General features: G+C 40.8%; 1 protein-coding gene across 3 annotated transcripts in view; it reads left to right on the top strand.

Annotated features, from left to right (window-relative positions):
• The window catches only part of AP1G1 (adaptor related protein complex 1 subunit gamma 1), a gene marked incomplete at its 5' end in the record, with an annotated part of 96,687 nt that overhangs the window by 13,734 nt on the left and 57,130 nt on the right, over nt 1-25,823 (top strand). The window contains 2 exons of one of the 3 annotated variants that reach the window (XM_080644572.1): nt 4,785-4,867; nt 20,276-20,479. In XM_080644572.1, coding sequence (XP_080500698.1) covers nt 20,279-20,479 — 201 coding nt within the window. Of the gene's footprint in view, nt 1-4,784; nt 4,868-20,257; nt 20,480-25,823 lie in introns of those variants that run through there. The other 2 variants (XM_080644571.1, XM_080644570.1) reach the window with 2 other exon arrangements.

Genomic DNA, 25,823 nt, shown 5'->3' with positions numbered 1-25,823 from the left:
CTAGTTGGTCCTTTTTCATATCCTCGAGGGTCTCGCTAAATTTATCGGCCTTTTCTAGAAAATTCTTGAAAAACCTTATAACTGCTGAAACCAGTTTGGCTCAGTGGATAGAGCGTCGGCCTGCGGACTGCATGGTCCCGGGTTCGATTCTGGTCAAGGGCATGTACCTTGGTTGTGGGCACATCCCCAGTGGGAGGTGTGCAGGAGGCAGCTGATTGATGTTTCTCTCTCATCGATGTTTCTAGCTCTCTATCCCTCTTCCTTCCTCTCTGTAAAATATCAATAAAATATTAAAAAAAAAGAAAAACCTTATAACTGTGGTTTTGAACTCTATATCCAGTCGTTTGCTTTCCTCCATTTCTTTCGTTTGTGATCTGTTTCTTTGTCTCCGCATTTTGGCTGCTTCCCTGAGTTGGTAGAGTAGCGTTGTGTGGTAGGTGTCCTCTAGGGCACTGTGGCTCAGCCTCCCCAGTTAACCTGAGGTGGACACTCTTGGTGCACCCCTTTGTGGACTGTGTGCTCAGCCTTGTTGTAGTTAAGTGTTGATTGTTGTTGGTATCACTGGGAGGAATTGACCTCCAGGCCAGTTGGCTGTGAGGATCAGCTGTGTCTATGCTGGGAGAACTTCTATGCTGGAGACACCCTTATGAGACAAGACTTGCAAAATTGCAAAAGCCTCTGTGTTCAGCTTGGATGGGGCGGAGTCTGAGGACGGAGCCGACACCCTTGGCTTCCCGTCAGCCCTGCCCTATGGGGCCCCTGGGTCTCATTGTCCCTCGGTAATCGCTACAAGCACCTCTGAGAGAAAGCCGCCCACGAGTTTCGTCCGCTGCCAGACAGTCCAGTTTCTCCCCGAATGAGTCTGGGTTCCCAGAAACTCACCCGGAACTGGAGTTCAGCGCAATCGGGAGCTTCCGTCTCCCTCCCGCTTTAGAAAGCCAGCTGCGCACTCAGCTGCCTGTATACTCAGCAGTCAGTCCTCTCTGCGTGCACGCGCCTCCGGACCTCTGCCTTCTGCAGCTCCGCTGAGTCTCAGTGTGCTTTCTCTTTTCCTGACAGTCCAGATTCCCCCCGAATGAGTCTGGGTTCCTAGAGTCTCACCCGGGACTGGAGTTCAGCACAGTCAGGAGCTTCCATCTCTCTCCCGCTTGGGAAAGCCAGCCACGCACTCAGCCGCCCATGGACTCAGCCGCCCGTCCTATCTGTACGTGCGTCTTCGTACCTCAGCCTTTTGCACCTCCTCTGAGTCTCAATGTGCTTTCCTCTTTCCTTGTAGTTGTAGAATTTCAACTCAGCCAGCTTTCCTGTGGTTCTGGTGGTGTCCGTTTTGTCTTTTAGTTGTAGTTTTGATATTGTTGTGCAAGGCAGCAGTTTAGGTGTTTACCTATGCCGCCATCTTGGTTTCTCTTGATCAATATTCTTAATATGTTCTTGACTTTTGGGTGTCAGTCGCTCACACAGCCTAGTAGCGTGACTAAGAAGAGGGAAGAACGTTAACTGAGCAGGGTTGAGTCCTGATGCCTTTCTCACAGCTGGAGACTTGGTGATTGTTTTTGTCTCTTCTGTTTAAAATTTTATTTCCTGTAATCATTTATCATTTTGATTATTCTTTGGGTAATCTAATTTAGTTAAAGCTGCAACACCTCATTTTGTTTAACCATTTTGCATAGAATATAGTTCCTCTATATTTTCACCATTATCTGCCAAATTACCACTAATGAAATAGAAATGCAATCATCTATAATCCCTATACCTTAACAAGTTAGACTTTCAATTTTTCTGTGTTCTCTGTTCATCCTTGTCCTAAAGAGGGACATTTTAATTTGATACAGTGTACAAGCCATGTGAATATAAAACATATGGACAGGCATTGAAAAAAAATCATTGAACTACTAAATATAAATGTTTAGATATAAAAGGAGAGATTAATGGAAACACAGTCATAATGTTAGACTTAACATATGTTTCTCAGTTTTTGATGGATTAGGTAGTTCAGTTAATATGTGCAGACGGTATCTGAACTATAAAATTTTTAGAAATGGTTTATTCCACAGGTACAATTGTCATCTTTTTAAATTTATTTTTTTTATTATGTTTTTGTTAATCTTTACCTGAGGATATTTTTCCATTGATTTTTAGGGAGAGTAGAAGAGAGAGAGAAAGACAGAGGGAACATTGATGTGAGAGAAACAACACTGATTGGTTGCCTCCTGCGTGAGCCCTAACCAGGGCCCTGACTGGGGAGGAGCCTGCAACCAAAGTACGTGCCCTTGATCGGAATCAAACCCGGGACCCTTGGGTCTGTGGGCCAACACACTCCACTGAGCCAAACTGGCTAGTGCTTAAATTTATTTTTACTGGAGGCCCGGTGCACGAAAATCATGCGGGGGGAGCTGGGAGGAGGGGTCCCTCAGCCCGGCCTGTACCCTCTCTCAGTCCGGGACCCCTCGAGGGATGTTCGCCTGCCAGCTTAGGCCTGCTCCCCCTGGGGATTGGGCCTAAGCCGGCAATCAGACATTTTTCTCACAGTTGGTACCCCTCGCTCCTTACTGCCCACCTGCAGCAAAGGTGGGAGAGGCTCCCGCCACCACCTCTGCGCTCGCCAGCCATGAGCCTGGCTTCTGGATGAGCGGTGCTCCCCCTGTGGGAGCGCACTGACCACCAGGGGGCAGCTCCTGCATTGAGCATCTGCCCCCCTGGTGGTCAGTGTGCGTCATAGCAACTGGTCGTTCCACCATTCGATTTGCATATTAGGGTTTTGTGATAAAAGATTGTTTCAGAGAGGAAGGGAGAGGGAGAGAGAGAGAAACATCAATGATGAGAGAGAATCATCAATTGGCTGCCTCCTGCATGCCCCCTACTGGAGATTGAGGCCATAACACACGAATTAAATGGTGATCTCCTGGTTCATAGGTTGACTCTCAACTATTGAGCCACAGGGGCTGGGCTATATATATTTTCCATTGATTTTTCAGAGAGAGTGGAAGGGAAGGAGGAAAGGGAAGAGAGAGAGAGAAACATCGATTGGTTGCCTCCTGCACAGGCCCCGATCAGGGCGACCAAAGTGACCAAGGTGGGGATCAAACCCGCAACCCAGGCAGGAGCCCTTGTCCAGGAATCAAACCCACGTCCCTTTGGTGAGTGGGCTGATGCTCTAACCACAAAGTCATACTGGCCAGGGCTCATTTAAAATTTTTTATAGGATAGAAATTTGTAATGTAAGGGCACAAACATTTATTTTTTTAATTGTAAGAAAACAACCTGAAATCTAGCCTCATAACAAATTTTCTATTTTACAGTATAGTATTGTTAACTAGGCACAATGTTGTATATCTCTAGAATTTATTAATCTTGCTATTATGCTACTTGAATGCTTATTTCTGTTATGTATAGGTTTTATTTATTTGTTTTTTGTTTTGCTGCTGTTTTAGTTTCTTCCCTTACTGTTAGGTTATGTTTTAAACTATCATCAGTGTCCTTTTCTAAAATAACTTCTATCTCCTGGCCCCCCACCCTTCGCTCTTTCCCCTTCAGCTTTCTCATTTGTTATGGTCTGGAACAGGCTGAACGAGGACCTTGAGAACCTTTGTCAAGTAGATGTTTTAGTGTGTTGATGTTTAGTATGTCTCTGTACTGGCTGTACAAGATTATAAAAATGATTTGGATTCTCAGCTGTGTTCTGTATAGCTGAGGCATTCCATTCCATTCCAATACCTTATTTTTTTTTAAAAAAGGTAAACTTTGTTATTGTTATTTATAACAGGTGTTTAAGCTGTTGTATTTTAAGGAATCTTGTGGTTCTTGAGTATTTTTAAAAGCAAGTAAAAACTTTCAAAAAATAAGGAAATTCTCAACATTGTAACAAAAGCAAATAGATTATGTTTTCTAGATTATATAGTCTACATAAATTAGATGTGTTTGAATTAAATTTTTAATATGAAATATATCAGAGATAAAACATGTTAAGAATAATAAACATTCACTTAACTGCAACCTAGTCTAAGAAATAAAATAGCTCCAATATAGCTGAAGCCTCTTCTATATCACTTTTTTTCCTTTTTTTTTTTAAATGTATTTTTATTATTTTCAGAGAGGAAAGGAGAGGGAGAGAGAGAAATATCAAGGACTAGAGGCCCGGTGCACGAAATTCGTGCATGGGTAGGGTCCCTAGGCCTGGCTGGCAATCAGGGCCGATTGGGGTCTTCCTCCCCCTGGCTGACGGCTGCCGGCCGCCGGCCGGGGCCTTCCTTCATTCCACGCCGCCCCCTGGTGGTCAGTGCACATCATAGTGAGCGGTCGAACTCCCGAGGGGACAATTTGCATATTAGCCTTTTATTATATAGGATGAGAGAGAATCATTGATCGGTTGCCTCCTGTACGGCCCCCACTGGGAATCAAGCCCACAACCTGGGCATGTGCCCTGACCGGGAATCAAACCATGACTTCCTGGTTCATAGGTCAACGCTCAACCACTGAGCCAAGCCATAGGGCTCTTTTGTATCACTTTGTCCCTGATCATATTCCCCTCCCTCCCAGAGGTGCCACTGTGTTGGATTTGATCTTTATCTTTCACATGCATATTCTTATTCTCTTGCTGCATTTTTATATTTCTAAAGAATAGTTTCTTTTACATGTTTTAAAATGTTATAAATGTTACTGCAACTTGTTTTTGTGCAAGTTTAATTTATTTAAGGGTAATTTATATAGCCAACATTATGGCCAACATTTGTTTAGTGCTTATTATGTATCAGGCACTGTGCTAAGAATTTCACATGTATTCTCAGATGAGAAAATGGAAGCTCTGAGAGGTTAAGCCACTTACTCAAGGACACAGCTAATAAGTGATAGAGCTGCGATTCAAATCCAGGTAATTTTACTCCAGGATCATTATTTTAAACAATAATAAGGGTCATTGAATAAGGATAAAGGTCCACAATCCTTTATCTCAATTCTGAAATCCAAAAAACTCGGAAAAGCAAGAGTTCTTTATAATTCTTTTGGTGTTGAATTCAGATGTGACCAGACATGAGGCTGTTAATATTTCTCTCTTTTGCTGTGAATATTCATATGTGTTGTAGAATGATTGATAATGAAACTGCTGCCCCCAGACGTGGTGGACCAGTTATGATATATAGTATATACACTGTGTTACCTTTCTCAAATTCAGAAAATTCTGAGTTCTGCCTTAAAGGTTTTGGATGAGAAATTGTGGACCTTATTCCTGCCCCTTGCTGAATTCAAGATTCTCAAACTTATAGCTGTAATTCGCTTAAGTATAGTATATGATACATTTTCTCCTTATTGAAGTTCATTTTGTTGATTTCTTGTAGAGAACTGCTTGACAGTATTTATCTGTGAGGGGGACTACACTTGATTTATAGAGAATGATACTTTTAAAATTAACAAACTGAAAATAGGATGATATGTAAGGTGTTCATCAAATATTTATTTGTGCGAAACAGGTTTGGCTCAGTGGATAGAGCGTCAGCCTGCGGACTGAAGGGTCCCAGGTTCGATTCCGGTCAAGGGCATGTACCTTGGTTGCGGGCACAATCCCAGTAGGAGGTGTGCAGGAGGCAGCTGATTGATGTTTCTCTCTCATCGATGTTTCTAACTCTCTATCCCTCTCCTTTCCTCTCTGTAAAAAATCAATAAAATATATTTAAAAAAAATATTTGTTTGCATGGATTTTTAGAGGTAATTCCATGCCCTTATTTTTTAGTTGATGGAACAGAGGCTTAGAGAAGTCAGATGGTTTGCCCTGAGTTGCTTGGATGACAATGATAGTTGATTATTAGGATCTTTCTTTTATTGTTTTGGCTCTAATATTTCTTTTAAGTATGTTGTTTTCTTTAATGGGATTTCCATGACTTATAGAAACTGTCTGAGGAATACATCGTGATATTAAGAGTATGTATTTGAAAGATTTAAGGACTTTGACCTACCATTCAAAAATCTTCATTCAAGCCATGGCCAGAATGGCTTGGTTGGAGCATCGTCCTGTACACAGAAAGGTTGTGGGTTCCATTCCTGGTCAGGGCACATACCTAGATTGTGGTTCATCCCGACTATGGGAAGGCAACTGATTGATGTTTCTCTCTCACATTGATGTTTCTTTTTCTCTTTATTCCCCTCTCTCTAAAGTCAGTAAGCATGTCTTCAAGTGAGGATTTCAAAAAAACCTCTTCATTCAAAGTATAAAACCAGCCCTGGCCAGTTTGGCTTAGTGGATAGAGCAACCGCCTGCGGACTGAAGGGTCCTGGTTTTGAGTCTGGCCAAGGGCACATGCCCAGGTTGCAGGCTCGATCCTCGGTGGTTCTCTCTCATTATTGATGTTTCTATCTCTCCCTCTCCCTTCCTCTCTGAAATCAATAAAGAAATATATTTTAAAAAATCCTATATAATAAAAGGCTAATATGCAAATTATCCCCTCTACCAGGAATTCAGAAGTTTGACCAGGGGGTGGGGCCGGCCAGACAAGTGTCCTCAGCCCCTCCCCCTAGCCAGCCCCACCTCCATCGGCCCACCCACCCCAATTGCGGGTGGGGAAGGTGGGCTGGCCGAGCCCCACCCATGCACTAATTCATGCACCAGGCCTCTAGTATATATATATAAAACCATAATCTCCAGGTTTTATTAATGTAAGAAGACTTTGTGGAGGGACAGGAGGAAAGGCAAACTTACTAGGCCTGATTCTGTACCCCAGTAGTTTTTCCTTTTGCTCGTAATTGTTTTACTTTAATAGCTGTTTCTTCCAATGCATAGTTTCTGTGGGGTGCCTTCCTCCTGTCAGTGCTTTGGCCAAAATATAGACAGAAATTTCTTGCTCTCTTCTGCAGGACTTGAAATGGCTGGAATTTTCAGAATAGACTTTCTTTTTTTATTGTTTTAAATTTTATTTATTTATTTTTGGATTTTAACGTCAGCTTTAATTGTTAATTTGGTCTTCAAGCGTACAGTGACTTCCTTCAATATTGTATATGTAGTAAACAAATCTATTATATGATTAGCTCACACTTATTTCAATACTTTGAAATATTCTAGTTTGTTTAGAACTTGAGCTTCAATCATTTGTATATTAAAGTATTAATATGTAATTACATATTTATGGTTTTACATAGGGATTGGTAAAGAGATTAATTCTAATATTTTTAAGCAAATAAATCCAACATTATACATTTAAAAATTTGTTGCCCCTTCATTGTGGTCATCTTGAGAGGCTACATCCATCTTCCAATAATTCATCCCTTTTTTAAAAAATTTCTTTTAAAAGAAATTTAAAAAATTTCTACTCATGCCCTCACCCCCTGTTGTCTGTATCCATTGGTTAGGCTTATATGCATGAATACAAGTCCTTTGGTTTATCTGTCCCCCTTACCCCCACCCTCCCCTACCTTCCCTCTGAGGTTTGATGGTCTGATTGATGCTTCTCTGTCTCTGGATCTGTTTTTGTTCATCAGTTTATGTTGTTCATTATATTTCAATAAATGAGTGAGATATGTGATAATTATCTTTCTCTGATTGGCTTATGTCACTTAGCATAATGCTCTCCAGTTCCATCCATGCTGTTGCAAATGGTAAGAATGCCTTCTTTTTTACTGCAGTGTAGTATTCCGCTATGTAGATGTACCACAGTTTTTAAATCCACTCACCTGCTGATGGGCACTTAGGCTGTTTCCAAATCTTAGCTATGGTGAATTGTGCTTTCTGATTCGTGTTTCTAGTTTCTTGGGATATGTTCCTAGAAGTGGTATCACTGGGTGAAATGGGAGTTCCATTTTTAGTTTTTTGAGGAAACTCCATACATGTTCTCTACAGTGGCTGCACCAGTCTGCATTCCCACCAGCAGTGCACGAGGGTTCCTTTTTCTCCGCATCCTCACCAGCGCTTGTTATTTGTTGATTTGTTGATGATAGCCATTCTGACAAGTGTGAGATGATACCGCATTGTTGTTTTGATTTGCATCTCTTGGATAATTAGTGACTTGGAGCATGTTTTCATATGTCTCTTGGCCTTCCTTCTGTCTTCTTTAGAAAAGTATCTATTTAGATCCATTGCCCATTTTTTCATTGGATTGTTTATCTTCCTTTTGTTAAATTGTATGAGTTCCCTGTGAATGTTGGAGATTAAACCCTTATTGGTGATAACATTGGCAAATATGTTCTCCCATGCAGTGGGCTTTCTTGTTGTTTTGTTGATGGTTTCTTTTCCTGTGCAAAAGCTTTTTACTTTGATGTAGTCCCATTTGTTTATTTTCTCTTTAGTTTCCATTGCCCTAGGAGCAGTATCAGTGAAGAAATTGCTTTGGCAATGTCTGAGATTTTTCTGCCTGTGGATTCCTCCAGTATTTTTATGGTTTCCATTCTTAGGTTTAAGTCTTTTATCCATTTTGAGTTTATTTTTGTGTATGGTGTAACTTGGTGGTCTGGTTTCAAGTTTTACCAAACATTCAAGGAAGAACTAAAACCTATCCTCCTCAGACTATTCCAAAAAATTCAAGAGGAGGGAACACTTCCAAGCTCCTTCTATGAAGCCAGCATCACCCTAATACCAAAACCAGATAAAGACAGCACAATGAAAGAGAATTACAGGCCAATATCCCTCATGAACATAGATGCCAAAATCCTCAACAAAATTCTAGCAAATCGGATCCAGCAGTACATCAGAAAGATCATACACCGTGACCAAGTAGGATTTATCCTGGGGATGCAAGGATGGTACAATATCCGCAAATCAATAAACGTGATATGTCACATAAACAAATTGAGAGATAAAAACCACAGTCATATCAATTGATGCAGAAAAAGCATTTGACAAAATCCAACACCCTTTCTTGATAAAAACTTTCAGCAAGGTGGGAATAGAAGGATCATACCTCAACATAATAAAAGCCGTATATGACAAATCCACAGCCAACATCATACTCAATGGGCAAAAACTAAAACCATTTCCCCTAAGAACAGGAACAAGACAGGGATGCCCACTCTTACCACTCCTGTTCGACATAGTACTGGAAATACTAGCCATTGCTATCAGACAAGAAGAAGAAATAAAAGGCATCCAAATTGCAAAAGAAGAAGTAAAACTGTCCTTATTTGCAGGTGACATGATACTGTACATAGAAAACCCTAAAGACTCCATAAAAAAACTATTAGATGTAATAAATGAATTCAGCAATGTAGCAGGATACAAAATTAGCGTCAAGAAATCTTTGGCATTTCTATACACCAATAATAAACTTACAGAAAGAGAGACTAAAAAAAAGCAATCCCATTTACCATAGCACCAAAAAAATTAAGATACCTAGGAATAAACTTAACTAAGGAGGTAAAAGACCTATAAGCGGAAAACTACAGGACACTGAAAAAAGAGATAGAGGAAGACATAAACAGATGGAAGAACATACCATGTTCATGGATTGGTAGAATCAACATCATTAAAATGTCCATACTACCCAAAGCAATCTATAGATTCAATGCACTCCCCATTAAAATACCAACGGCATATTTCACAGACCTAGAACAAACTTTCCAAAAATGCATCTGGAATAAAAAAAGACTCCAATAGCTGCAGCAATCCTGAGAAAGAAGAACAAAGTAGGTGGGATCTCAATACCAGATATCAAGCTGTATTACAAAGCCACTGTTCTCAAAACAGCCTGGTACTGGCACAAGATATATAGACCAATGGAATAGAAGAGAGAACCCAGAAACTGATACAAACCACTATGCTCAATTAATATTCGACAAAGGAGGCATGAACATACAATGGAGTCAAGACAGTCTCTTCAATAAGTGGTGTTGGGAAAATTGGACAGATACATGCAGAATAGACTTTTTTATATATCATGCTGTCCCTTTTTAGTACCTCCAACTTTACTGGCAACCATTTAATATTTTCTCCATCACTATAGTTTTGTCTTTTTGAAAAATATAAGTGGAATTATTCAATATGTAACTTTTTGAGACATTTTCTTTCACTGGACATAATGCCTTAGAACTGTGCTTCTTATGGTGTGTAGAAATATTTTGTTCCTTTTTTATGCTACATAGTGTTCATTTTATTAATTTACTACCTTTTTCTCCCCATTTTTTGGCAATTATGAACAGAGGTGCTTTAAACATTCATGAATAGGATTTTTGTGAATAAGTTTTCTAGGATAAATTCTTAGTTGTGGTATTGCTGGGTCATATGGTAAGCATATGTTTTATATTCGTAAGAAATTGCCAAATTGTGTTCCAGAGTGGCAGTACCATTTTTCATCCCCACCAGCAATGTATGAGAGTTCCAGTTGCTCTGCATCCTCCCCAGCACTTGGTATTTTTGCCGTTCTAATAGGTGTGCAGAGGTATCTTATTATGTGTTTTTTTTTAAATTTAATAAATCTTTATTGTTCAGATTATTTCAATTGTTTCTCCTTTTTCCCCCCATAGCTCCCCTCCACCCCGTTTCCACCCCACCCTCTGCCCTTACCTCCCCCCCGACTATCCTCATCCATAGGTGTACGATTTTTGTCCAGTCTCTTCCCACACTCCCCACACCCCTTTCCCCCTAAGAATTACAAGTCCAATCCCTTTCTATGCCCCTGATTCTATTATACTCACCAGTTTATTCTGTTCCTCAATTTTTTAATTCACTTGATTTTTAGGTTCACTTGTTAATAGATATGTATTTGTTGTTCATAATTTTTATCTTTACTTTTTTCTTCTTCCTCTTCTTAAATAATACCTTTCAGCATTTCATAGAATACTGGTTTGGTGGTGATGAACTCCTTTAGCTTTTTCTTATCTGTGAAGCTCTTCATCTGACCTTCCATTCTGAATGATAACTTTGCTGGGTAGAGTAATCTTGGTGGTAGGTTCTTGCTGTTCATCACTTTGAATATTTCTTGCTACTCCCGTCTGTCCTGCATAGTTTCTGTTGAGAAATCCGCTGACACTCGTATGGGTGCTCCCTTGTAGGTAATTAACTGTTTTTCTCTTGCTGCTTTTAATATTCTCTCTTTGTCTTTTGCTCTTGGCATTTTAATTATGATGTGTCTTGGTGTGGTCCTCTTTGGATTCCTTTTGTTTGGGGTTCTGTGCGCTTCCTGGACTTGTAAGTCTATTTCTTTCACCAGGTGGGGGAAGTTTTCAGTCGTTATTTCTTCAAATAGGTTTTCAGTATCTTGCTCTCTCTCTTCTTCCGGCACCCCCATAATTCTGATGTTGGTACGCTTGAAGTTGTCCCAGAGGCTTCTTACGCTATCTTCAACTTTTTGGATTCTTCTTTCTTTTTGCTTTTCCAGTTGAGTGTTTTTTGCTTCTTTGTATTTCAAATCTTTGACTTGATTCTTGCGTTCCTCTAGTCTGCTCTTGGGTCTCTGTATAATATTTTTTATTTCAGTCAGTGTATGTTTAATTTCTAGTTGGTCCTTTTTCATATCTTTGAGGGTCTCGCTAAATTTATCGGCCTTTTCTAGAATATTCTTGAAAAGCCTTATAGCGGTGGTTTTGAATTCTATATCCAGTCATTTGTTTTCCTCCATTTCTTTCATTTGTGATCTGTTTCTTTTTCTCTGCATTTTCTTTGCTTCCCTGAGTTGGTAGGGTAGCTTTGTGTGCTAGGTTTCCTATATGGCCCAGTGGGTTGGCCTCCCCAGTTAACCTGAGGTGGACACTCTTGGTGCACCCCTTTGTGGACTGGGTGTACAGCCTTGTTGTAGCTAAGTCTTGATTGTTGTTGGTATCACTGGGAGGAACTGATCTCCAGGCCAGTTGGCTGTGAGGATCAGCTGTGTCTACACTGGGAGAAGTTCGGTGCTTGAGACAGCCTTATAAGATCAGATTTGCAAAATTGCAAAAGCCTCTGTGCTCAGCTTGGATGGGGTGGAGTCTCAGGGCAGAGCAGACAGTCTTGGCTTCCTGTCAGCCCTGCCCTTGCGCGCGCACCTCCACACCCCTGCCCGCCACGGCTCCCCCGATTCTCCGAGTCTCTGTGTGCCTTTCTCTCTACCTGACAGTCCAGACTCCCCCTGTATGAGCCTGGGTCCATGGGTTTCGCCCGGAACTGGGGTTCAGTGTAGTCGGAACTGGGGTTCAGTGCAGTCGGGGGCTTCCCTCCTCCTCCCGCCAGAGAAAGTCAGCCAGGCACTCAGCCACCCTTCCTCTCTGTGCGCGTGTCTCCGTACCTCAGCCCTTTGCCGCTGCTCTGATTCTTTGTCAGCTTTTCTCTTTCCTCCTAGTTGTAGAATTTCCACTCAACCAGCCTTCATGTTGTTCTGGATGATGTCCGTTCTGTTTTTTAGTTGTAATTTTGAAATTGTTGTGCGAGGCAGCAGTTTAGGTGCTTACCTATGCTGCCATCTTGGTTTTCCAATCCTTATTATGGTTTAATGTGCATTTCTCCAGTACCTAATGTAGTGCAGCACCTTTTCAAATATGCTTATTTATCATTCTTAAACTCTTTGGTCAAGTGTCTGTTTTAGTGTTTTGTCCATTAAAAATTTGCATTTTGAGTGTTTCTTTTATATTTGGGATAGAAATCTTTGCTGATGTTTAGGGCTGAACCCATTTTGAATTAATTAAATACATTTTATTATCCCGCCATGGCTGGTATGGCTCAGTTGGTTGTAGCATTGTCCTGAAAGGACAATGCACCGAAAGGTCATGCCTTGTATTCCCTGTCAGGGCACATACCCAGGTTGTGAGTTCAATCCCTAGTTGAGGCATGTACAGGAGGCAGCCGATTGATATTTCTCTCTCCTCCTTTCTCTAAAAACCAATAAAAAGATATCCTTGTATGAGGATTATAAAAAAAACTTAGCCCTAGTTGGTTTGGCTCAGTGGATAGAGCGTTGGCCTGTGGACTGAAAGGTCCCGGATTTGATTCCAGTCTTAAGGCCCATGCCCGGGTTGCGGGATCCATCTCCAGTAATGGGTGTGTAGGAGGCAGCCAATCAATGATTCTCTTTCATCATTGATGTTTCTATCTCTCTTCCTCTCTGGAATCAATAAAAAAATACTTAAACATTAAAAAATTTAAATTTCTTTGCATCCTATTTTCTTATTAAAAAATTGTATTTTTTTTAATTTACAGTTGACATACAGTATTATACTAGTTTTAGGTGTATAACATAGTGATTAGATACTTGTATAACTTACAAAGTGGTCACTCCCAATAAATCTAGTACCCCTCTGACACCCTACATCAGGGGTCCTCAAACTTTTTAAACAGGGGGCCAGTTCACTGTCCCTCAGACCGTTGGAGGGCTGGACTATAGTTTAAAAAAAAAAACTATGAAAAAACTCGTATGCGCACTGTGGGCCCGGGACGAGTTGGCTGCTAAGCAGGACAGGCAGTGGCACCCGGCGGGCCAGATATATGTACGCCTTAGTTTGAGGACGCCTGCCCTACATAGTTATTACAATACTAGAGGCCCGGTGCACGAAATTCGTGCACGGAGGGGGGGGGTCCCTCAGCCCAGCCTGCACCCTCTCCAATTGGGGACCCCTTAGGCCCAGACTGGACCCTCCCCAATTGGGGACCCCTAAGGCTTAGGGGATGTCCGACTGCTGGTTTAGGCCCAGATCAGGCCTAAACCGGCAGTCGCACATCCCTCTCGCAATCTGGGACCACTGGCTCCTACTGCTCACCTGCCTGCCTGCCTGATCACCCCTAACTGCCTCTCCCTGCCAGCCTGATCACCCCTAACTGCCCTCCCCTCCCGGCCTGGTTGCCCCTAACTGCCTCTGCTTGCCTGCCTGATTGCTCCTAACTGCCCTCCCCTGCTGGCCCCTAACTGCTTCTGCCTGCCTGCCTGATCTCGCCCCCAACTGCCCTCCCCTGCCGGCCTCATTGTCCCCAACTGCCCTCCCCTGCTGGCCTGATCTCCCCTCCGCTGCCGGCCTGATCTCACCCCAACTGCCCTCCTCTGCTGGCCAATTTGGTTCTGATTGGTCGGTTTCTTTGCCAGTCAGCATCAAAAGCTTCACCTCCTAGGCAGCCATTGGCTCCCCACAGCACCCAGATTTGGTTCTGATTGGTCTGTTTCTATGCCAGTCAGTGTCAAAAGCACTGCCTCTTAGGCAGCACTTGGCTCCCCACAGCACCCACATTTGGTTCTGATTGGTCAATGTCTATGCCAGTCAGTGTCAGAAGCTCTGCCTCCTAGGCAGCCTTTGGTTCTTCACAGTTGACCCAGATTTGGTTCTGATTGGTCGGTTCCTATGCCAGTCAGCGTCTCTGGGCCTATCAATGGGGCCTGTTTAGAAAGGCGGGGCTGATCAGCAGTTCTAGTGGAGGCCTGGAGAGAAATGGAGGTGTGGCTGCTGGCCGGACTGGGAGAGAAAGAAGCAAGTGCTGATCAAAAGCTGCCACAGAGGCAACGGGTCAGTCCCTACTTCTCTCTTCAGGCGTCTCTCTTGCCCTGATTTGCAGCCCCCTCAGTAGTCAGTGCTGGGGCACTGCGCCTGCCGCGGAAGCAGTCAGTGCTGACTGCAGGACTGACTTCCGGTTGGTCAAACCTTGGTCGTTACTAGCCGTTACGACCCAGGGTTTTTATATATTAGGATTGTTGACTATATTCCCTATGCTGTACTTTATATCCCCATGAGTATTCTGTAACTACCAATATGTCTTAATCCTTTTGCCTTTTTCATCCAGCCTCTCCCCTAACCCTCCCCCCGCCCCCCGCTTCTCCCAATCTGGCTATCATCAAAATGTTCTCTGTATCTATGAGTCTGTTTCTATTCTGCTTGTTTATTTTTGTTTTTATAGATTCCACATATAAGGGAATCATATGGCATTTGTCTTTCTCTCTGTGACTTAATTTCATTCAACAAAGTTCATGTTCACTCATGTTGTTATTGATGGCAAGATTTTATTTTTTATTATGGCTGAGTCATATTCCATTGTATATATGCACTACTTCTTTATCCATTCATTCATTGATGGACACTTAGGTTGCTTCTCTTACTCGAAAGGGGACCTGGCCCAGAGCGGGTCTACCTAGGGCTAGCTGGTAGTGTGTGGGTTTTTGACTTTGTGCAGGAAAAATTTCACAACACAAGTCCACGTGACAGTGAGAGAACACTTATTAAAGCTGGGTTCAGCAAAACAAGAAAGGGCTTAGTAGAAGCAACAGGAGAACCTAGGCTGGGCTGCCTTGACTCTCTGGGAAGTCAGAGAAAAGGGGGCCTTGGGGACAGGGTCAGGGGAATAGCTTGGGATGAGCTGCCCCTGCCCATTGCCCCCTGGTTGCAAGCCTTGTGAGGTCCTTTAGAGTCGAGGAGATGCATGGTTGTGGGCAAAGAAGAGAGGGAAGAAGGGAAAAGAAATGGCAGGTGCTGTTCCCCATAGGGAGAGGGCTTGCTGGATCCTTTTTCATGAGGCTTTTCTTTCTTGCAGGCTGGAATCTTAGGGGAGGTCTCAGGGGAGGGTTTCAGTAGAACATTCATCAGTTTTTTTAGGTGTGCTCCTTCAGGGTAGTGGTCTCCACTAATTGGTCAGTGTCAGAACTGGGGTCGTTAGTCATTGCAACTGGTCCTGCTGCTTTTCTAGGTCTGAAGCTGAAATACAATTGAGGACTAGGTGTTATTTCTAGGGAGGTGACCTTCTGTATTTTCTGTAAATTGCTCTACCAGTTTGTTCAGCTATCTGTCTCAGTTTCCCTATTCTACTTGTCCTGGCTTACTGGCCTGTCTCACTTCCATATCTTGGCTATTGTAATTAAAGCTGCAGTGAACATAAGGGTACAAATGTTTTTTTGAATAAGTGTTTTGGATTTCTTCAGATAAACACCCAGAAGTAGAATTGCTGGGTCCTTCTTTGTCTCTTGTTATAGCCTTTGCTTTAAAGTCTATTTTGTCTGGTATAAATATTGCTACCCCAGCTTTTTTTTTCTTTTACATCTTTATGAAATATCTTTTTCCATTCCTTTACTTTTAGTTTCTGTGTCTTTCTATCTTGTGAGTTTCTTGTAGATAGCATATGTAAGGGTCTTGCTTTGTTATCCATTCAGCCACTGTATATCTTTTGATTGTAGCATTTAGCCCATTTACATTTAAATTAATTATTAATAGATATGTAGTTATTACCATCTTTTCACTCATATATTTAATCTTTTTTTTCTTTTTTATAATACTGGTTTGATTGTGATGAACTACTAGCTTTTTCTTGTCTGGGAAGTTCTTTTATCTGTCCTTTTATTCTAAATAATCGGTTGCCAACCTTTCGGACCTCATGGACCACTAGTGGTCCGTGGACCATCAGTTGGTGACTGCTATATAGCTTTACTGGGAGAGTAATTATGCCAATCCATTCTGGCCTGCAACATTTTTTTGAGAAGTCAGCTGAAAGTTCTCTGAAGCTCCCTGGTAGGTAACTAACTGCTTTTCTCTTGCTGCTTTTAACCAGTTAACTGCCACGATACTTTGAATTTAATTTAAAAAGGTCTGCCGTTTGTGTCTATAGACGCTCATGGCGTACAAATGGTTAAGATTCTTTCTTTGTCTTTAATCTTTGGCATTTTAATTATGATGTGTCTTGGTGTGGACCTCTTTGGGTTTATCTTGTTAGGGACTCTGAGCTTCCTGGACTTGTACGTCTGTTTCCTTCACCAAGTTAGTGAAGTTTTTCATCATTATTTTCTCAAATAGGTTTTCAGTTTCTTGCTCTGTCTCTTCTCCTTCTGGCACCCCATGATGGGAATGTTGGTACGCTTGAAGTTGTACCAGAGCAGAGCCTCCTTACACTATCCTCATTACCCACCTCCCCAACCCCCCGGGTTATTTTTTCTTTTTGTTGTTCTGACTGGGTGTTTTCTGCTACCTTATATTCTTTTTTTAAAAAATGCATTTTTATTGAAATCAGAGAGGAAGGGAAAGGGAGAGAGAGACAGAAACATCAATGATGAGAGAGAATCATTGATAGGCTGCCTCCTGCACACCCCTTACTGGGGATCGAGCCCACAACCCGGGCATGTGCCCTTGTTTGGAATCGAGCCCACGACCCTTGAGTCCACAGGCCAAAGCTCTATCCACTGAGCCAAACCGGCTAGGGCTGCTACCTTATATTCTAAATCGGTTATTCAGCCCTCTGCTTCATCTAATCTGTTGATTCTCTCTAATGTATTCTTCATTTCAGTTAAATTGTAATCTTCATTACTCACTGGTTCTTTTTATGGTTTCTATATATTTTTTACGCTGTTGAAGTTTTCTCTTAGTTCCTTGAGCATCCTTATGACTATTGTTTTGAACTCTGTATCAGGTAGATTGCTTGCTTCCATTTCACTTAATTCTTTTCCTGGAGATTTCTCCTGTTTTTTTTTTGTGTTTTTTTTTTTTTAAATTTGGGGTATGTTTCTTTGTCTCCCCATTTGGGCTGCCTCCCTGTGCTTGTTTCTATGTATTAAGCAGAGCTGTTACCTCTCCTGGTCTTGATAGAGTGAGTGTCCTTATATAGTAGGTGTCCTGTGGGGCCCAGGGTGCAGTCTCCTTGAACTGGATGCTCCAGTTGTATCCCTTGTGTAGGTTGTGTGTGCCCTCCTATTGTAGTTGAACCTTGATGGCTATATGGAGGGATTGACTCTCAGGCCGATTGGTTGTAAGGATTAGCTGTGACTGCAGTGGAGGAACTATTGTGTGGGGCCTGATCCTAGGTAGCAGGATTTGCTCTGGTGCCTGCTGAGCCTGCGCTTTGAGTGTGTCATTTGTGGGGTCCTCGGGAGTTGCTCTGATATGGTCTGAAGCTGGCCACCAGGGGCATTGGCTCTGGAGCCTCTTGGGAAGTGCAGGCCAAGGTCAGCTGCTGCCTGTACCCTGCCCAATGCCACCTGGTATGAACTACAAAGTGATCTGTAGGTGGTTGCCACTTGTCCTGGGCTTGGAGGTGCCTGGGAGAGGCTAAGCTGTGAACTGAGGCAAGATGCTGCTTATTTGGGGTTTGTGAACCTTTGAGAGATTTTAGGAAAGCCCACAGCATGAGCCAAGACAGGCTATTTGTATGGAAAAGCCACTGGAAATGGGCTGGGTGGGCCTTCAAGTTGGGTGGTCAGGCCTCAGGGAATCAGCAGTGCAGGCAAAAGAGTGTTAGCTAATTTGAAGGAAACTGGGATATGGTGTCATCCTGTGCCTGTAGGGCTCATCAAAGGAACAATGGCTTCTGCCTGCATTTCTGTCTGGGAGAAAGCTGTCCCTCCATCCCTTGCCCTGAAGCCAGACTATTCAAGCTCCTGTTGAGCGAGTAAGTTTGTCAGCTTGTGAGAGTGTTGGCTCTTTAACAGGAACACTTGGGATTCCAGCAGCCCTCCGTTTTAGTTGGCCATAATCTCTGCTGGTTTTCACAGCCAGAAGTTATGAGAACTTCTCTTCCCAGCACTGGACGCCTGGGCTGGGGAGCCTAACCATGAGGTTGGGATACCTCACTCCTCAGGGGGGATTTCTGAAGCTGAGAGACAACTCTCCCAATTTTTAAGGAACATATGTAGGTGTGGGACCAACCTGATCTGTGCCTGTGCCCCTCCTATCAGTCTCAATGCAGCTTCTTCTGTATATCCTTAGTGATAGGACTTCTCTTCATGTGCACTTCGGACAGTGTTCAATGATAGTGGTTTTATAGTTTGGTTGTAATTTTGACGTGCTCATGGGAGGAGTTGAGTACAGCATTTATCTACACCCATCTTGACTGGAAGTCCCAGATTACTTTTTGTTTATTATGTGAGATTAGGGTCCAGGGATAATTCCTCCTCCTCTCCATATAAATATCCATCTGTGCTAGCACCATTTGTTGAAAGACTACATTTTTCCTAATGAATAAACTTGGCCCCTTTGTTGAAAACCATTTAGCATACCTGTGTGGGTTTATTCCCAGACTTTCTATTTTGCTCTATTAGTCTCTATCTTTTTAAAAAAAATATATTTTTATTGATTTCAGAGAGGAAGAGAGTGGGAGAGAGAGAGAAAAACATCAATGAGAGAGAATCATGATTGACTGTCTGCTGCATGCCCCCTACTGGGGATTGAGCCTGCAACCCAGCATGTGCCCTGACTGGGAATTGAAACCATGACCTTCTGGTTCATAGGTCAACACTCAATCACTGAGCCACTCTGGCTGGGCTCTAATTCTATCTTTAAATTTAGTTTCACAGTGTCCTGATTGCTGTAACTTTGTAGTATTTCTTGAAATTAGGTAGCTTAAGTTTTCCAACTTCTTTTTTTTTAATGATTGTTTTGGCTATTATAGATTCTTTTCTAAACTTTTTATTTTTAAAATACTCATGAGAATATGACACTAATAGTCTTCTGAGATTGTTTTATTATTTTTCTCCTCAACACATTTTCAAAGAGTATCCAAGTGTTCTGAGAAGATTACCATTTCTTGGAAAGGTGATTTAACTTGACAATTGGTCTTTTCAACTGTCATACATTTTGTTGAGTTGAGCTTTGATTATGATTATATTCAGTAGTCATCTGATACTTTGTTGAACTATGTTGAGTTTAACAACAACTGAGCAGAAAATATCTATCTTCTCTAAGAGATTAGGTCATAAACTGTTCTTTATTACTTTAATGATTAAGTAAAGATTTGGGTTGAGTTCCTAAGATATTTTGATATTAGTGATGGGCTTTACATATTAGTGTATCCTATGTCTTTAACATCTTCAATTTGTATTTTTTCCAGAAATTAACTGAGTTGAGGGGTTTCTATTTAATAATTGCTTTGTATTACTGGACTAGCAAGGCTTGAATTTTTTTAAAAAAATATATTTTATTGATTTTTTACAGAGAGGAAGGGAGAGGGATAGAGAGTTAGAAACATCGATGAGAGAGAAACATCGATCAGCTGCCTCCTGCACACCTCCTACTGGGGATGTGCTCGCAACCAAGGTACATGCCCTTGACCGGAATCCAACCTGGGACCTTTCAGTCCGCAGGCTGATGCTCTATCCACTGAGCCAAACCGGTTTCGGCAAGGCTTGAATTTTTAAATTTATTTTTTTGTAAGAGAACATCTATTTGGTAAATCATAGAGGTAGAAGAATTATTTCCTAGAAGAAATGGTTTTAGGAAACAAGTTATAGAGGTAAAGGAAGGGCCCTTGGAGCTTGGGAGTGAGGAAGCTAATGGTAATGTGCCTGGGGCAGGGAGGGGGAAGGGAAAGGGAAAGGTTCGGCATGCTCCGGGGAGGGAGAGCCGAGGCTTGAATTCTTAAAAATCAGAAATTTATTTGGAAAATTGTGTGAATGGTTTTAGTAGTAAAAATATGTGAACATGTTTAATGTCTTTTCATATCCAGAGGATGCCAGCCCCCATCAGATTGCGGGAGCTGATCCGGACCATCCGGACAGCTCGGACCCAAGCTGAAGAACGAGAAATGATTCAGAAAGAATGTGCTGCAATCCGGTCATCTTTTAGAGAAGAAGACAATACATACCGGTGTCGGAATGTGGCAAAATTACTATATATGCACATGCTGGGCTATCCTGCTCACTTTGGACAGGTAGGCTGGGCTGAGATCACATCTAGCAAGGGTACTCTTGTTTGAATGACAGTAGCTCAGAGACTGTCAATCTTTTCCTACCAGGGAGGATAGGATTCTTTTGGTAGTCTGTAGTATGATCACTGTAGAACTGAGGGTGGAATTGAGAGAGAAAGCTGCAGACCTAGAAAGGCGTGATATTGCCATCAATTGTTCTTTCCATTGGGAAGCTCTCATATTCTAGTCTGGATTAGAATATGTTTTGATGGTAGCAGCTAGCTTCCTAAAAATAGACCAGGATTAACCAGTAGATTGTGATTGTTCTGTGAGAGGTTCTGGACTATAATGAGTATTTAAGAAAGTTTGTTAAATGTGTCCTTAATTATTTTCTCTCTGAACCATATTATGAAAAGGAACTCCGATGACAGATGTTTTTAAGTAAAAGAAATTAGGTGGTTGCCAAATAATGGCATTAAAGATTTTGTCCTAATTACCTCCTGCTTTCTCTGATTGCTATAGCCACTGTGCAGGTCTGCCTCCTGATCCTCTCTCACACATAAATGCATATTGATATAGCCAGTCTCAGCTTTGAGCATGATATTCTTCATTATAACTGCTTTCTTCTTTACAGTAGGTTGCTTTGGAATTCTTATTAGTACTATTAAATTAAAAAATTTTTTTTTGTTAATTTCACCCGAGGATATTTTTTCCATTGATTTTTTTAAAAAAATATATTTTATTGATTTTTTACAGAGAGGAAGGAAGAGGGATAGATAGTTAGAAACATCGATGAGAGAGAAACATCGATCAGCTGCCTCCTGCACACCTCCTACTGGGGATGTGCCCGCAACCAAGTCATATGCCCTTGACCGGAATCGAACCTGGGACCTTTCAGTCTGCAGGCTGACGCTCTATCCACTGAGCCAAACCGGTTTTGGCGATTTTTTTTTTTAAGAGAGAGTGGAAGGAGGTAAGGGGGAGAGAAAGTCAGAGAGAGAGAGAGAGAGAAGGAGAGAGAGAGAGAAAGAAAGAAACATCCGTGTGAGAGAGACTCATTGATTGGTTGCTTCCTGAATGGGCCCCTACTAGGGCTGGGGAACCTGCAAAAGAGGTATGTGACCTTGGCTGGGAATCAAACCTTTGACCCTCTGGTGTGCGGGCTGACGTTCTAACCACTGAGTTACACTGGCCAGGGCAATGCTATTAAATTTTATTTTACTTAATTTTAAGAATTGTATTTTATGCTATGTAGTCTTTAAGGAAAAGAATGCAAAATTAAAAGAGAATGTGCAACACTAGCTAGAAGGAGAAAAATACTTTCCATATTTCCATTATTCAAAGATAACTATTATTGTTTTGATATGTGTAATGTATTAGGAAACACAATCACCAGTTTATCTTCTATTGAGCTTTATAACTTCAATAGAAGCAGTTTCCCCCAACCATGAGTAAAAACAAAAAAAGTAATGGGATTGAATCTTATTAGAGTGACTTGGGTTAGTTTTATTCTCATCATGGGGCTGGGAATGAGATCAGCCTCTCTAGAAATACATGATTAAGAGTGGAAGAGCTGCCCTAACCGGTTTGGCTCAGTGGATAGAGCGTCGGCCTGCAGACTGAAAGGTCCCAGGTTCGATTCCGGTCAAGGGCATGTACCTTGGTTGTGGTCACATCCCCAGTGGGAGTTATGCAGGAGGCAGCTAATCGATGTTTCTCTCTCATCGATGTTTCTAACTTTCTATTCCTCTTCCTTCCTCTCTGTAAAATATCAATAAGATATATTTTAAAAAAAAAGAGTGGAAGAGCATTACTTCACCAAAGGAAAATTGAGGTGTTAATAGCAGAGGAAAGGAGGACCAGATATTAGGCAAAAAGGACAGTGTTCTCCTATGAACAAAAATGTTATATGCTTTTACCACATCAAAAATTGATTCAGGTAGTTATCCATATGGTGGATGACAGTTAATATAAAGCAAACATATGTTCATGTATTCTTTATAGTTTATTTTAAGTAGACACATTAGGTTAGATCAGTCGTTGGCAAACTCATTAGTCAACAGAGCCAAATATCAACAGTACAACGATTGAAATTTCTTTTGAGAGCCAAATATTTAAACTTAAACTTCTTCTAACTCCACCTCTTCAAAATAGACTCGCCCAGGCCTTGGTATTTCGTGGAAGAGCCACACTCAAGGGGCCAAAGAGCCGCGTGTGGCTCGAGAGCCGCAGTTTGCCAATTACGGGGTTAGATTTACAGAAATCTGGTATGGTGTACTATAAAAGTTCTCCACTCAGAGATAATCACTGTTAACATCTTTGATACAGTAGATTTACATACTCCCAAGGGAGTTCTTTGAAGATAAACTCTTAAAATCATAGGATAGATTTAAGACGTAGGTGATACTTTATTTTGTAAAAGAGCTCTCTCTGTATATATTTCTAGAATTTACTTCTATAACATGGTATATGCTCTTTAGGTGGCATTTTTGGGTGTTTTGGGACTTAATTGTTTGATAAAACATTTACTTCTTAGATGGAAAGAGTTAATAATGTTCAAGGATAATTGTACTATATTTTGGTACAAAAAAATAAAGGTTTTCCTAAGTGGGAATATGAATCATAATTTTAAATCCCTTATTCTGTTTCCTTTATTTGAATAAATCATGGCCCTTTGCATATCAGTAATTTGGTACCCCACCCATAGGAATTTCCTTTATAAAATACCCATAAAAAGGTTCCTATCTGGAGTCTCTCACTTGCATGTCTGAATCACAGTGCCATTTTCATTTAATTATGTGTAAAAATAGTCACTTTTTAACTGCATTGTATTTGTTAGAACTGCATAATGAACCCGCTGTTCATTATTACGATAGCCACTAGCTGTGTAGCCATTGGTCTTTTGAAATGTGGCTAGTTCAACTGAGGCAAACGTTAAAGGAAAATACATTTTTGGACGAGGGTACTTGATGCAGTTATTGGAATGGTTTAAAATATGTTTTAGTTAGCTTGGGCATGTGAACCTTACTTCATCAATTGTAAATTTTATGAAATACGGCTCAAATATTTTTGATAGATATGTAGTGTACAAATTGAGGTATACTATTAGTGTAAAATGCATACTTATTTGAAGCCTTAGTACAAAAGATGTAAAATATCTAATAATTTTTATGTTGATTATATGTTGAAATGATAATATTTTAGATTTATTGGGTTAAATAAAATATATGATTAACACTAATTTACCTGTTTCTTTTTACTTTTTACTGCAGTATTTAGAATGATGCTGTCCAATAGAAATAAAATATGACCCAATGTGTAATTTAAAAATTCCTAGTAGCCACATTTTAAAAAGTCTTATTTAAAATTTTCAACAAAATCTATGAGGTAGGTAATATTGTCATATTATAGGTGAGGGAAAGTGAAATTCAGTTTACATGACTTGTGTAAATTTACACAGCTAGTAAATATTAGGGAGGGGAGTAAATATTAGGGAGGGGATTAGAACTCAACCTTGTATAACTTTAAAACCTTTGGTTTAATTTAAATCTATAAATAGCTATATTTGCATCAAGTTTATTAATGAGTTATTTATTGAATTATTTTAGTCCTGCCTTGTTATACAAGAGATTTGAGATGGCATATGTTACCAGCATCTATTTAAAGTAGAAAAAGAGTAGTAGAAAGTAAGAGTTGGGAGAAGGAAGAATGCAGAGCACAAGGCCAGTGTTGTTGCTGTTGGCAAGGCAGCTAAAGGCAAGAAACAAAATCATTCAGTTATGTGTGATTTACCAGAATTTAAGAGCTCAGCTTCAGGAACCTGACTGCCTGGATGTGAGTTCTGGCTTTATTACTTTACTGTGTTATTTTTAGCAAGATCCTTAACCTTTCCTATCTCAGTTGCCTCATCTGTAAAATGGGAACAATCCTAAAAACTACATTGTACGGTTATTATGAAGATTAAGGAAATAAGTCTTAAATATGTATATGTTGTACATAAAAAGTCAAATATTATTCAGTTTACCATTTCCACATGGACAGCAAATTTTTTAAAAAAGCACTGAATTCTAGCAGAGATTTTCTTATGTGTGCCTTTTGTTCAGTAGTCTCTTAGAAATGTGAGAGACAATATTCTCAACATTTTTACAATAAAAGCAGTGATAGATTTCTTATAAGGTTTGTAACCTTTCATGCTGGCTTAAACACAACCTAGAAATAAAGTAGAGTATCTAAAGAAGTTGGTAGATTTCAGGAGTAAAAACAGTGGCTCAGGGGCCATATTCTTTCACAAATGTATTTTGTTTGTTTTGCACAATACTTAAAATTGTTTTGAATTTTCTGCCAACATATAAAAATCAAGGAACTTCTTGGAGAAATCTGGATTTCTAGTTTCTCTTAGAAAATCAGAGGATATGACAATGCTGGATCTACCTTTGCACATGGCAGTAGTAGGTTGATGACCTTCTTCTCCATGCTGGGCATGCATTCTCTGTTATTTCCCAGTTCATACCTGGCCTGCTATACCCAATTGCCTGTCTACAGCGGTCTTCCCTTCTATCAATATACCATAGCATTCTACTGCCTTAGGTTCTCTAAAGTTCTTCATACACATCTTTGGTGAAATTTATTCATAGGTTCCTTGGAGCTCTTAACAATTATTGTTGTAGATATATAGAAATAGAATTGATTTTCTTTTATTTTTGTTTTGTTAATCCTTACCTGAGGATATTTTTCCATTGATTTTTAGAGAGAGAGGAAGGGAGGGGGAGAGACAGAGAAATATCGATATGAGAGAGACACATCCATTATCCATTGGTTGCCTCCTGGGTCGAACCTGAAACCGAGGTACATGCCCTTGACTGGAATCAAACCTGGGACCCTTCAGTCCACAGGCTGATGCTCTGTCTACTGAGCCAAAAGTTAGGGTTGATTTTCATCTACTTAACAACATTACTGAACTTGGTTCTAAGAGTCCCTGTAGAGTCCATTGTTTCCATATAATCAATACTATTGTCTACAAATAATGGCATTTCCCTTCCTTTTTCATTCTTAAACATTTTATTTTTTCTTATGTTCTTATTGTATGTACATGTGGTACAATATTGAAAAGAAGCAGCAATAATAGGCATTCTTGTCTTGAGCACACTTAAGCCCAGATTTTAGTCTCTAAATAATACCATTTTACTCTAAAAAGGCTAATGCCCATTGGAAAGATGGCTGATCCCAAACCTGGGGCAGGAAATGTACAAAACAAGCTTGAACCATATTACTGTGCCATAAAGCAAGAAAGACTATAGAGATTATGTTAAAAGCATTCAGTAGCCACCAGAAGAGGCTGTCATGCTCCAAAATGAGAAAATTTGAGTAT

The sequence above is a fragment of the Plecotus auritus genome (assembly GCF_963455305.1).
Source record: "Plecotus auritus genome assembly, chromosome: 10".
NCBI classification, from domain to species: Eukaryota; Metazoa; Chordata; class Mammalia; order Chiroptera; family Vespertilionidae; genus Plecotus; species Plecotus auritus.
This window is presented reverse-complemented; position numbering and strand designations above follow the sequence as displayed.